Raw genomic sequence first — 14,645 nt, 5'->3', positions numbered from 1 at the left:
TCTTTTGTGAATGCTTGTTTCTTGTGTTGTGTTATAAGAGAAAACTTAGTTATTGATTACAATTAAAATCATTAAGGACAATTACAAAATCTGTTTTGAAACTATAAAGATTACGTAAGCCGATTTTATTAGGTTAACTTAGAGATTGTTTTCCACTAATGTATAGACACTACAACATATACGTCAAATCTTTGCACTTAACACAAATGTATAAAATATTACTTTTTTACGTAATTATATTTCAAAATTTCAAGTATTAGAAAATAATACAAAACTACACTTAATTGTATAGAAATATACTACTATTTTGTATAAATAGTGTTTATGAACGTGTAAAATAATAGCATGGAGATAAGAGGAAAAATATCCATGCCTAATAGTTGTGAATATTAAAACCTTTAAATTCTAAGCCACTACTCCCAACTGGAAAGATTTTAGTAATTTACTACACTTTAAAGTGAGTTTTAACTACTCGTTTTTCACATTTTTCGATGTAGAAAGTTACAAATAATTTATCACAACACAAAGTTCAAATTTTTGCACATTTGTAAATGTGCGAATACATCTAAAAATATTGATCGACTGATCTTAATATTACTATAAACAGATAATGAGCCAGATAAGGGACAATGAAGGTGTTTGTTGCTTCAAGGATGTAACATATACTTACTTCTTTTTATTATCATTATATTATTATTATAATTATTACTAGTTTTAAGTTTGGGATGGATTTAGAGTTTAACCTTAACTATCTACCATGTACAATGGAGTCCAAAAAACAAAAACAAAAACAAATATTGCACTTATAACACTCTTTGCATCCAAAAAATGCAACTCCATTGAAAAAACAATATTGTCTCATTCATCCATAATTTTAGGATTTTAGGATAGTGAATAATACATAACAATTGCTTCAAAACTATCTAATAATTATTGCATTGCAGTCCATCCTTGAGGTCCAGACATACATACATACCCTGGTCAAGAAGAATGGTATTTATTAGTAAACAATATGAGACACAAGAATTAAGAATATTTCACTAATTTCTTACAATCTCATCATATCCTAATGTTACTGAGTTGGTATCTAATTTGTTGAATATTTCTCTATTTTGTTGTTTAGTAATTAGCTACATCAACAACAGATGAATGATTGTGTGTGTATGTCATGCTCATGCATAACTTGAAGCTAAGTGGAAGAGAAGAGTTTAAAAAAAATGTACTAAAGCTATTAACTTGAAACATTGTATCTTGGTGATGAGGAGGAATCTTGTCATCTTCATACGAAGGAAAATTGGTTCAATATTTTTTATTATGTTAACTCCATGTTTTTACAATGGTAAGAATGGTAGTTTTCTGTTCTACTAGGAACATGTGCACCATTAGTCATGTTAGATTATATAGTTATCAATTTTTAAAATTAAAGAGCAAACTTCACCGATTTATAACAATCTTTATTTATAGAAAGCCATTCAAAATACTTTTCTTTATACATGTTCTTTCAGTCCAAGTTTACAACTTTTTTGCCTGGAATTGCCTGTAACTAAATTCTATCACCCGTTGGAGTAAAAGAAAGGTTTCATGGCCAATTCATAACATTGGCTATGATGCATGGTCTGAAAGGGTATAATCCCTCTTTTATTTATCAAAATGGGTCATTTAACGTATCCACCTAGTTCCAATTAGACAATTTTGGACCCTCGATTAACAATTTTCATAGATAAATTTCTAAAGTATGAGAAGTTGAGTACCAAAAAACTATTGACTACATAGATTGGCTGCATGCACAAATCGATGACTTTTACCCAACTTTCTAGAACAATGGCTCGCTCTTTTAAATCCCAACAATACCCAATATCTAATTATATATGAAGCATATAATCTGAATTAGAAACATCTATAATCCAAATCAATTAAGCAATAAAAGAGGGATAAAACTAAACGCGAACCCTAACATAACACAGATTCAAAATAGAAGGGAAGAGAAGTGCCAACCTTTTAAGACTCTAATTGGTAGATTTGGAAGGAGCGTTCTTGTTGTAGATGAAATCAGGAGGAGAATAGATAAGAGAGGCGATCATGGCTCCAGGCAACACCCCAAATACAGACACTGCAGCCAGTTTCTTCACTAGCGGCTCTCCGTCTCTGGTTATGGCGGAAAAAAGGCCCTTCGTATACCCCATATTCGATCTAACAGCTTCAACAAATTCAAATCAGCGATGCTAATTAGTTGCTAAGGATACAATATGCTCTTCGGAACTCTCCCGCAGAGATGAGAAATTGACAAGCGACTAATTTACCAGTACCATTCTACTTTATTGTAAGTGTAGAACCTGGTGTTGGGCCAAAATTGAAATGGGCTACAACTGCCATAGTTTTGAATGCTTAAGCCCAAAATATTTTTCTTAGTAAATGATTTGAGTCGTATTGCATTTTATGATATAATATTTCATTTTACAGTTTAAGATTAGTTTGGAAAACATTAAAAAGGAACCATGTTATGCATGACTTGATCGCATAAAGTCCAAAATAGGTGCAGTATGATAGATCGTTATGGTATCTATAAGTGTAATATCTATGTATATTAAATTATTCTGTTTTATGAGGGCCAAAAAAAATGAAATAAAATCTCAACATTCATAATCTTGTAACAATGTTCAGAAATGCCTATTTTTTGTTGGCATTCCTTCCTCACTTTCCAAGATAAAATACGATTCAAAAAGAAAAATCTCAATCATAATGAACTTCAGAGCAGATTAGATGTCGATGTTTGGTATATGACTCGTCAATTTTGGGATTATGCGAAGTAACAATCATCTTTGAACAATATCTTAACCATATTAATATATGTGATTCATCTATTGAAATCGACTATGGTTTTTGGTTGGTTATATATATATATATATATATATATATATATATATATATATATATATATATATATATATATATATATATATATATATATATATATATATATATATATATATATATATATATATGTCTATCTTTACCGTTAGTTGTATAATTGCATTTTATTTGGTACTTTTTAGTATGTGATGAGTGACTAATGATGCAAAATAAAGAAAGTAGAGTATTAAACTTAGATATTTAGTTTTGAGACTTTTGAATTTGTAGTTTTTTGTATAATTATTTGGTATGATATCCTGTTTAAGTTAATAATTGTCTTTGTTTATTTCTTATTGTGTTTTTGTATATAGCATTGTTAGTAAGTTCTTATATATGTAAAATAATTGTTAGGTTTTTGTAAGCAATATGATATAAGAAATGGGACACAATGTTGCTTGAAACACCCTTTGAATCCTAAAGAGCATAGTAGTGGTTTGGTACTTTGATAGGAGAAAGATCTTCAAGAACATATGTGCTATGGAAGCAATCTAACTCAATCCTCACACAATTTTGTTCATTTATCATTAAAAAAAATAATAATAACAAGAGTGAAGCATTAGAATATCATTCCACGTTTTCCTGAGGTTATTAAAAGAAACTACTAATCTAAGCACTTGTGTTAGTAGGCGAGGACATGATAGAGAGAACATTTGTGACTGATGACATGGCACTCAAAGCCGCTTTCAAAACATCCTGAGAACAACCTGGTTTCACAATACCTCGTACCTACACGAACACAAAAATTAAAAACTTCAAACCTTAAATAAAATAAATTTATTTTATTGTTAAGATAAGAATGAGACCTTTTCAAGATATTCATTTAGTTCTTTAATACGACCCATATAATCAAGATCCTCAACATACAAACTCACGACCCGTGAATCAGCACCCGGCCCATCAAATTGAAGTGGTCCTGGGTTTCTGTAAATATCATCCAACAACAATTTTCTCGCGTTTTCTCTCAGCACCCTACACCAATAAATCACATTTTTAGTATAACTTGATTAAAATAACATGAGAAAATCACAAAAGATATCCAAAAAGGGAGGAATCTATTCAAATAAAAAAGTCAACCTTTTTTACTTTTTACACAAATGACCATCTTTCATTGCCAAATACCTTTTTGCTGCAAAATTCACTTTCACAGCAATATATTAATTAAAAAAATCATATATTCTAAAATACATGATTTTTTATAGATTTTGTTAGTAAATTACAAATTTGGTCCTAACGCTTTAACAAAATTGCAAGTTCAGTCCAAAATAAAACTTTGTGGCGATATTGTAAAATGTCAAAAAAGATGCAAACCTAAGGACGATATTGGGACAATTTGAAATTTTGGATTGAAGCTGCGAGTTTTTGTAAAGCACAGGGACCGAAAAGTGATTTTGCATTGGTCCCATTGTGAAATATGTGGTGATTTGTGTAAAATGTGAAAAAAGATGACCATTTTGTTAAATACTTACCCTTATTTTGATCATTTTTGTAATTTTCACAAAAAAAAAATAAAAAAAAAATTAAAAATTAAAAATTAAAAATTAAAAAATTAAAAAAGAAAAATAAGTTTATTTGGTATGATGAGGTGACAGACATACCCGTATACTTTGCCTCTCAAATCCACAATAGCAGGATGAAGAAGCGGTTTTCCAATTGTCATTGCGCGTGAACCACCAACATCATTCTTTATGGTCAACATAGCCTACAAAAAAAAAGTCAATGGTCAAATCTAGATAGATATTTTGACTTTTTTTTTTAAAAAAAAAATAATATTGTGAGACTTACGGTTATAGGAGCAGCACCACAGCGCCACTTGTTACAAGGATTCTTCAAGTTAGTTACAGTCGCCATATAACCATTCAGACCAGCTGCAAGAATATGGTAACAGATATGTCCTAACACCTACATCATAATTATTAATTATTGCTCCATGCTTTGGTAAAGGCTACAAAATATTTAAAATTTATAGTATCTAATTTTATGGATAAAAATGGAAAGAAACTTACGTAGGCATAATCACAATCAAATTTTGATGGTAAAGAGCCTCGAGCTTGATACCCAAAAAAATGGCAGATACCATTGAATTTCTTCCCCTTGTATGAACCTTCTTTCTGTATTATTATTATTATTTATTATTAACATTCACATATAATTAATAAAGTAAATTAAATTGTTGGTCCACTCCTGAGTATACTCTTAATTTTGCAATTTTGGTTCCAAAACGTTTTTTTCTGTTGCAATCTTGGTCCATATTTGAGATTGTCGTAACATTATTGGTCCATGCTCCTTGCAAAATGACTAGTTTTGGTCCCTTAGTATATCTGATTTGAGCAATTTTGGTCCTCAAAATATAGTCATTTCACCAAAGTTTTTACTAAAACCTCAAATAAGGACCGTAATTGCAATAGAAAACTTTTTGGGAGAGGGATCAAAATCACAAAAAAATCAGCTATACTTAGGACCAAAATGTACAATACTCTTAATATATATATTTGAGTAGTTTACATTTTTGATCCGTTAGTATAGCTGATTTTTTCCATTTTGGTCTCAAAAATTTTCCTTCTTCAGTTTTGGTCCTTATTTGAGGCTCTTGTGACATTTTGGTCCTTGTTTCAAGTAAAATGACTATATTGCCATCTTGGATTCCTCAACATAGATGGTTTTTGCAATTTTGATCCCCAGATAATCATTTTACTTGGAACGGACTAAAATGTTACAAAAACCTCAAATAAGGAGTAAAATTGGTACAAAAAAAAAAAGTTTTAGGACGAAAATTGAAAAAATCAGCTACAATCGATGAGGGACGAAAAATGTAATTGACTCTATATACCAATGTTGTAGGGTTGATATCGTACCTGGCGTTTGTTCATTTCTGTCTCCACGAGTTCAGCAAGAAGCTTCTCTGTTTCTATTTGAGACAACTGTGCTGAGTCATCAGATTCTGGATGGAGGAGAAGCTGCACATTGGGAAACCTATTTTTATAACTTATAAAACTGGTACCATACATATAAAAGGTTTAAAATATTAATAATTAAAACAGACCTGTTTTCTAATAAATGGTGGTAAAAATTCAAATAAAGCAGATGCCCAAGGTGACAGTTGCATTGATATTTTATCAACAGAAACACCTTGTCTTAAAAGAACATGGATTTCCTGGAATGGGAGTAAAGTATGTTAATTTGTCATAAAAAAGTTGAAACTTTACAATCAATCAAATATATGGAGTGGACATTTAGTTACCTGCAAAAGGGCATAAATTTCAGGTATACTTTCTATAAGACCTTCTGGAAGTAGGATAACACCATGGTACTTCTCTGGCTCAATAAATAAATTTTAAAGAATAAATAAAGATAATATTACTAATTTTTTAATCACCATTATAAAATCGACAACAAAATGCACCTTCTTCTGCCCTGGCTTGGACTGCATCACAAATCTGTTTTGTTAAGTCAAATATAGTAAGTTTTGAAGCAGCAACCTCTTCGGCAAGAATTACCTACAAAAAGCTCCTCAAGGTTAATTTGGGAACAAAATATTACTATTATATCAGAATGAGAAAATAATTCATACCATGTTTGGGTGTGATTGTAGAGTGCATTCCAAGGCCACATGAGATGCCTTCCGACCCATGAGTCGGATAAAATAATAGTACTGAAAGGGATGAAAAACTGAAAATCAATTTTCACTATAAACAAAATTAGCAAAATATGTTTTGCTTTTATTAATTAATTTTGAATTTTGAATTACCTTCTCTGCTGAAAGTGCATCTGTGCAGACATTGCTGATTAGCTGGGAGTTAACCTGGATTAAAATACAAAATATGTTCATAATAATCACTTTCAAAAGATGATCAATTGAAATATTAATGTTGATGTTTTGAGATTATGAAAATTCACACCTTGCAAATTGTATCAAAACCAACATTTGCTTCAACAAATTGGTTCTTAAGATCTCCATTCAAAGTAACAGGTACCCCAACAACCTAAAATATTGAAAACAGTATCAACAATATATATATTTAGAACAGTAAAGACAAAATTACAATTTAGTCCCCCGAGTTATCTTATTTTTGCAATTTTGGTCCTTATTTGAGGTTTTGTAACAACTTTGGTCCTGCTTCCCAGCAATATGATTTTATTTTTGGAACAAAATTGCAAACATTAGCTATGCTCAGGGACCAAAAGTAGACATTTTATTTGGAACATGGAACAAAATTGTTACAAAATGTCAAAAACCTCAAACAAGGACCAAAATTGCAAGAATCAACTATACCCACAGACCAAAAATGTAATTTAATCTACAGTAAATTATTATTATGTAAAAAATAATAAAACTTTTACCTTTGTGGAGCATTTTGCTTCAGCAAAAGTCTCAGCAAGCTGAGCAGCATCCGTGTTTGATGTCACCCCTTTAAATAAAATAAATCAGGTTCAATTCATTAATAAACAAATAAAAAGTTGAATTTCAATCATTATTTTTCTATTTTTTATAACATTACCTCCAACAATGATAAGGCCATCCAACTTTAAAGCATTACATGCAGCCATTGCAGAATTGACTTGTTCTGTTGTTCTTATTTGATCCTTTGTGCGTCCCAGAAGATCATAACCACCTTCAAAAGGGTAAAACAGTCACTATTTATTTACCAAAATTGTGTTTGCTATAAAATTACCTTGATTTTTATAGGTTGCAAGAACATCATCTGTGATCTCAAGAGTTTTTTGAGCAAATAAACCTTCAGAACCACCTGGTCATATGCACAACAGAATTCCTTTTAACAAATATCATGCTAATTGTCAACTTGAAAAGAAGAATGTATATTAAAAAATATACTTACCAAGAAATCCTAACAAAATACTTTTAGGGTTGTGAATTTTAAGAGCTTCATGAAGGCCCCAAACAACATTGTGCCCTCCTGGAGATTGTCTACCACAGAAAACCAGTCCAACCCTGAAATCAAAAATTTGTAAAGTATGATTTTCTTTTTCTGTGAATCTTTAGATATTTCTACACATACACACATAAACACACAGAATTACCTCAGTGCAGGATGTGTGCTAATAATCCGAGCACCAGGGACTTTGGCTGTTGCCCTAAGAAAATGAGCCAAACGCTGACCATATGTGTGAGGAAACGATTGACTGATAGTGTGGCCACCAGATGAATCTGCCACAGTAGTTGCATCACCAAATTCTAATCGCACAGTAGTTCCCTGGATACAAGTCCATAACAATGGTTTGTAAGGTCTATCTTCTATGATACTTACTTATTCACGTAATAAGGAAGCTAATTAAGTAATCTGCATTTGTAAGTTATTCTTTAAAAGGGCAAAAACACGAAACCTATTTCAACCGCATAAACCTGTCACAATCATGGTGACAAGGCCACCAGAATAATGATGCAGTTAACAATGCATAATCACAAAACGCCAGGACGGAAAAAACAATGCATATATCACAAAAAGCGTTTGATATGCATTTAATTATCATTTGCAGATGATTTGTACATGTTTCATGGAAGCGACGAATAATCAAACAATCAAAAACGGCAAACACAAACCGTAAAATCGTTGATCTGCTGATTCGATCCAGAAAATTATAAGGTTATAAGATGTACATTACATGAAGTACATATATAGAAGGAATAAGAACAAGGAAAACGAAGAGAATTGGGGTGTAGTGTAAAATAGAAACCTGAAGGCAGGGAGGAAGCTCCGGCTGATAAAGCGAACGACTCTTTTGAAGATGAGAAAGCTCTCTAGGAAGTCCATAATCAGATTCCATTACTCAGATAAGAAATGTAGACGTAAATTGTAATTGTTCTGCTCTTTTGAAGACGAGTAAGACACTCACTCTGTTTTCTTCACCAGAAAGACAGAGTTGGTGGAGGGTTTTGGGTTTGAAAAAGAAATCAGGTATGATTTTATAGTCGTAAATGTCAAAGAAACGACACTGAGTTGGGCGATATTACCAACCGACCCACCAACCATACGGATTTTTTGCCCATTTTACCCTTTGCATTTTACGATGACAAAGTTTTCCATGTTCGAAATGGCTGTTTGATAAGTAACGATTCTAATGTCACCTCACCTCTACACGTGATTGATATAGCATGCGAACAAATCAAAATCAAAAGCATTTGAATGGCCTCTGAAAAGTTAAATCTAAACCATTAAGAGATTTATACATTTCCAAGATTTGAAATTGTTTGACACTAACTAAATAGTTCAGTTTAACACTAAGATATCGGAACAGTGTTATCAACAGACATATATAGATATTTATAATTCTAAAATTCTATGTTTCTTGAGTTTGCGGTTAATTATAATACAATCTACTTATGATATTTTTATATGTAACTCCTCTTTAAGATGATAATAATAGGAAAAGAGAAAAGAACAACAATCAAACAGTTTTGTTAGAAAATTGTGTGGATTTTTGGGGGCGTTTTAAATACAATAATAATGTTTGAGGGGCTGATGAATTGATTAGATAGTGACAATCGATAGGGGTATAGTAGGGATGAAATTTTGTTTTGCACTTGCACAATAATAAATGAAAAAGTAAATTACACATTTGGTCCCTGCCCAAATTCACATGTCCATTCACTACAAAAGTACAACAACAGATAACACCCAAGTAGCTTGACGTTAGCTAAACGAGTCCCTTCCCTCTAAACATGATGAATTTGAACTGGACATATATTCATAAATGTTTTCTCAAGGTAAAGCATAGGCGTCAGGGTCTTTATTATTACCATTTGCCCATCTAACATGCAATATTCAATAAGCTGATAAACATAACATAAACTTGTATGGATACTGTAGGGAATACTTACTTGAGCTCGGCCGGTCGCGCACGTCACACACTTTACTCTTTCTTGTGACTCTTTTCCGGGTTTTAAAGAACAATTCTTTTTGGTACTTATTTTATGTATGGTTTGTTCACATATAATAGATAAACGCATAATGTAAAAAAAAAAAAAAAAAAAAAAAAAAAGGTTAAGTAAGAAAACATTAAAAAAAAAAAGTTACGGCGAAAAATAGACAAACTGGAATATAATACATTTTTAAAAGCTAACGAACGAAAGTTATTATATATGACTCAAATAATACGTAGGAATGTACATAAAACTAAGCACACAAAAAAAATGTTGAGACGTAGATAAACTCGAATATAATACATTTTTTAAAAGTAACAAACAAAAGTTATTATATGTGATCCGTCTCATACGTAGAAAATGTATATAAAATTAAACACAAAAAAACGACATCGAAACGTAGACAAACTCGAATTTAAACTGACAACTTTATAAAAAAACCATGTAATTTAAAAATATTAATAATAATAATAATAATAATAATAATAATAATAATAATAATAATAACGAAAGAGAATGTTCGAAATTAAGTTGAAACGTTGATCACCTTGAATTATAATGAAAAATATATAAAAATAAACACATAAAAATAATTTTTTTTAAGTTTACGAATGAAAATTATTAATGAAAATCAAATTATATACTAAGGTTAAACACGGAAATTTTGAAAATAAACGGGTGAAAATAATATTTTTCAAAGTTCAAAGTGATATTTTAAAATGTAAAATGATGGAAAATACACAAACTCATAAACATAAAATATAGAAAAAAAAATTACATAAGTGGTCCATATGGTTTACCGGTAGTCACAAAATCAGTCTCTACTACATGAAAAGACCAAAATATTCTCACACTAACGGATGAATAGTAACAGCGTCAGAAAAAAGGTTCATTCATTTAAGTTTTGGAAACAACAGGGACTATGTTCGTCAAAAAAATTAACAGAGGCTAAGTTCGTGACTTTTGGTAAACTACAGTGTAACGACCCAATTTTTACGCCCGAAAATTTCATTTTTAAAATATTACTTTAGAAAACATTAATACATAAAACATTGTTTGTTCACACCATAACACATTGTAACCATGTTCTAAAAAGCCACACCATACATCCCATCAAAATATCAGAGTACAGTCCCAGTAAATCTCATAAATGCGGAAACCGAAAAGTGTGTGTATGACGTGCCGCTACCGCGCCGGCTCCTTCCCCTTCGATGCAGAGGTACCTGAAAACAAAACTGTAAACGTAAGCACAAAGCTTAGTGAGTTTCCCCCAACGTACCACATACCATACAAACACATAACATACGTACTGCCAGGCTATTCTGGGGTGCCTGACTACCCGGTACGGCCATTCTGGGGTGCCGACCTACCCATACGGCCATTCTGGGGTGCCGTCTGACCCGTGTCAAGCCATTCTGGGGTGCTGACTACCCATGTCAAGCCATTCTGGGGTGCTGACTACCCATCGGTCCTAACAACCGATCCTCGGGGACTATTTCACCCCCTACTACTACGATAACATATAACATAACAAGCCAGCATGCAAACATATTATCACATACTGTCGGACGTATTTGGGGTGTCCGACTACCCTTCGGTCCTAACAACCGAACTCTACTACTATCACATACAACATATCATGCTAGCATATAACATATCAGGTAATAGCAAACTTAGATGTTATCACAAAGACAATCATCTACCATACATCTCCTACTGGTGGGTCGGCATTGTGGCCTTAGACCCACCGCTACTGGAAGGTAACTCACCTCAAAGTAGCTGCTGAACTGATCGGGAACTAACTGACTGCTGCTGCTCCGGGAGTCCTCCGGCTGCAATTCCCACAACATACTCAATCAAACACTGCTAACTGTCCTTTAGGTAAAATGACCATTTTACCCCTGGTTTAGCTCTAAGCCAATGCTAGGGTCAACTTTCAGTTGACCCGACTCGCCGAGTGGATCACCACTCGCCGAGTCCCTAGCAACCAATGTCCTGGGCCCCTGGTCCTACTCGTCGAGTCGGGCTATGACTCGACGAGTTCACCTTCTAACTGTCATCCAACACCTTCATCCTACTCGCCGAGTTGTATGAACAACTCGTCGAGTTCATCTTCATCCGATGAACACTTTATGCTAAGACTCGCCGAGTCGTATGAACAACTCGCCGAGTCTGTTCTTGAGCTATGAAGATTGCCTTAGACTCGCCGAGTCAGGGCATTGACTCGCCGAGTCCTAACATGGGTGAGTTCAGCTCCCAACTCACCGAGTCACCCCCTGTGACTCAAGGCTCAACTCGACACATGAAGAAGGGACTAAATCGACGACTCGCGACCAGACTCGCCGAGTCACCTATGCGACTCGCCGAGTCGCCGCCATGCACTTCTCAAATATACCGATTTGCTCGATTCCAGTCCATGCCATTCATAGATCTGGACTTCTAGGGCACGAATCACACGTAAAGTTTCCAACTTTACGTGTGGATATTCAACAAAATGGATTATAAGGCTCAAAATGTCTCAAAAGGGTAGATCTAGGGCTAACAATCCTCATGGGGCCAAAAAGCTAACAGATCTGAGCTCCTGGAGCTCAATCTTGCATAGATCCAAAGGCCAAACGCCTTATTACAACATATAATGCACATACCAACTTGGGGAATTGACCAAGAAGAACTCAAATGAAGTTTTAAGCATAGAATCAAGGGGAAAACGGGTTATACCTCAAAGGAACTGTTGAAATGACACAAAGATGGCTGATCTCCTTCTCCTCCTCTTGATCTACTCCTCTTACTCCTCAAAACCTTCAAGAACACACCAAGAACACCTCAAACTCTCAAGGAAACAAGGGAAAACGATGTAGGGGGAGTTCTGGGGGTGAATGGGGACGAGTTGGGGCGGAATGAGAGTTTAAATAGGGTGCAAACCCTTGAAACTTAGGGTTTCATCCCACAGCGGTGACTCGCCGAGTCCAGGATGTGGACTCGTCGAGTCGCCTACTTAAAACGTGTCCTGAGTCTCGTCCCTACTCGGCGAGTCGGACCCTATGACTCGCCGAGTCCAAGGCTAAATTAGAGAAATGCCCAAATAAAATTCACATACCGGAAACCGGGTGCTACATACAGGGACCATTTTTGTAATTTTTTTCATTTATATATACTAATTTGCATTCTAGTGGGTATAGTGTAGTGGTAAAAATGTGATTCGTTCTATTAACCCCCCTTAATAGTTAAGTGGTCTTTCGGTTTGATGTTACATAGTTTTAGAATTTTGTTGATCCCACATTAATTAATGCATATGACAATATACAAAGTAAACTGTAATATCCCAAAAATGTTTTAAATTAAATGATGCTTGATCCTGAAATAGCTCGGGGTAACACTCCCTCATCTCGTCCTCTGACTCCCAGCTCCATTCCAAGCCCTTGTGGTGCTGCCACTGCACCTTTACTAGATCCACCATCTTGTTCCTCAGATCCCTTGACTTCCGGTCAAGGATTGCTACTGGCCGCTCGATGTAGTTCAGGCTGTCATCAACCTGAATATCCTCTAAAGGCACCACTGCTGAATCGTCCACCAAACATTTCCGTAACTGGGAGACATGAAAGGTGTTATGAATCTGACTGAGTTCGGCTGGCAGATCCAGCCTATATGCTACCCTGCCCACCCGAGCTATAACCCTGAACGGTCCAATATACTTGGGGCCCAGCTTACCCCGCTTCCTGAATCGAATAATGCCCTTCCATAGCGACACCTTCAGGAGCACCATATCCCCGACCTGGAATTCCAGGTCCGACTGTCGCTTGTTGGCATAACTTTTCTGCCGACTATGAGCGGTCTGAAGCCTTCTCCGAAGCTGTTGGATCCTCTCTGTAGTCTTGAGTACCACTTCAGTACTCCCCATGACTCTCTGCCCCACTTCTCCCCAGCATATCAGGGTCCTGCACTTCCTCCCATACAACATCTCGAAAAGGAGGACAGTCGATACTCGCATGATAGCTATTGATATAGGAGAACTCCGGCCAATGGAAGGTAAGTATCCCAACTACCTCCGAAGTCTAAAACATATGCCCGCATCATATCCTCTAGCGTCTGGATGGTCCGCTTGCTTTGACCATCCGTCTGTGGGTGAAAGGCGGTGCTAAAATGCAGACGAGTACCCAACTCATTAGTAGGGAGGTGATTGTGGGCGAGGTCCCGTATCTCACCAATGGCAGAGTATGGATGGTGTTCCATATCTCATTAGTAGCAGAGCAGGGGCGAGGCCCGAGATAGGTATGGAGTGAGTGTGGGTGGGGGGCCCGTATCTCATTTACAATAGGAGCTTGGACGGGGTTCCATGACTCACTAGTAACAGGATAAGGGCGAGGCCCAAGACAGGCAAGGCCTTAGGACAGGAATACAACAAGGTATGCCCATTTATGTGTTATATGCTATTTTGTATTACGTGATGAGCGGGCGAGGCTCAGAGACAGGCGGGGCCTAAAAGAAACAGATCTGTATCCGAGCGGGGCTCGAAGCCAGGCGGGGTCGTTTTAGCAGGCAAGGTCCGAGGTAAGGGGCGAGGCCCAAAGTAGCGGGTGTGGCCCAGTATGTGCTATATGTGTTTGTGCAGTGTATGTGGTAGGTTGGGGAACTCAATAAGCTTCGTGCTTACGATTTTCAATTTTGGTTTCAGGTACTTTCGGTAGCAGAGGGAAGAGCTCGGGGTGATCGCATGACACACACCAATAATTAGACAACCTAGGATGTTTTACTCTGATAATGAGTATGTTTTGAATCAATACTTTGAATTTATGTTATGAATTATGACATGTCTTTTATAAATATGGTTTTAGTAATTTTTAAAGAAAATTTTCAGTCG

General features: G+C 35.1%; 1 protein-coding gene across 2 annotated transcripts; it reads right to left on the bottom strand.

The window, feature by feature from the left end:
- Nucleotides 1-3,316: 3,316 nt before the first annotated feature.
- LOC145030570 (pyrophosphate--fructose 6-phosphate 1-phosphotransferase subunit alpha-like) lies at nucleotides 3,317-8,815 on the bottom strand. Of its 2 annotated transcripts, none has more exons than XM_078978937.1 (18): nucleotides 8,602-8,812; nucleotides 7,948-8,120; nucleotides 7,746-7,858; nucleotides 7,581-7,655; nucleotides 7,407-7,520; nucleotides 7,249-7,316; nucleotides 6,807-6,890; nucleotides 6,656-6,709; nucleotides 6,479-6,559; nucleotides 6,311-6,404; nucleotides 6,149-6,222; nucleotides 5,951-6,061; nucleotides 5,763-5,864; nucleotides 4,914-5,018; nucleotides 4,693-4,809; nucleotides 4,506-4,609; nucleotides 3,714-3,879; nucleotides 3,317-3,636 (listed from the first exon to the last, which is right to left on the bottom strand). In XM_078978937.1, exons 1-18 carry the CDS (start codon nucleotides 8,689-8,691, stop codon nucleotides 3,517-3,519), a joined length of 1,845 nt encoding a protein of 614 aa, XP_078835063.1. In that variant the 5' UTR covers nucleotides 8,692-8,812; the 3' UTR covers nucleotides 3,317-3,516. The 2 variants fall into 2 exon arrangements, with proteins under 2 accessions (XP_078835063.1, XP_078835064.1); XM_078978938.1 differs by lacking the exon at nucleotides 3,317-3,636 and adding an exon at nucleotides 3,985-4,036 and having other exon boundaries at nucleotides 3,767-3,879; nucleotides 8,602-8,815.
- Between the last annotated feature and the right edge of the window lie 5,830 nt (nucleotides 8,816-14,645).

The sequence above is a fragment of the Lactuca saligna genome, chromosome 2 (genome assembly GCF_052625555.1).
Source record: "Lactuca saligna cultivar CGN05327 chromosome 2, ASM5262555v1, whole genome shotgun sequence".
Classification (NCBI taxonomy): domain Eukaryota; kingdom Viridiplantae; phylum Streptophyta; class Magnoliopsida; order Asterales; family Asteraceae; genus Lactuca; species Lactuca saligna.
This window is presented reverse-complemented; position numbering and strand designations above follow the sequence as displayed.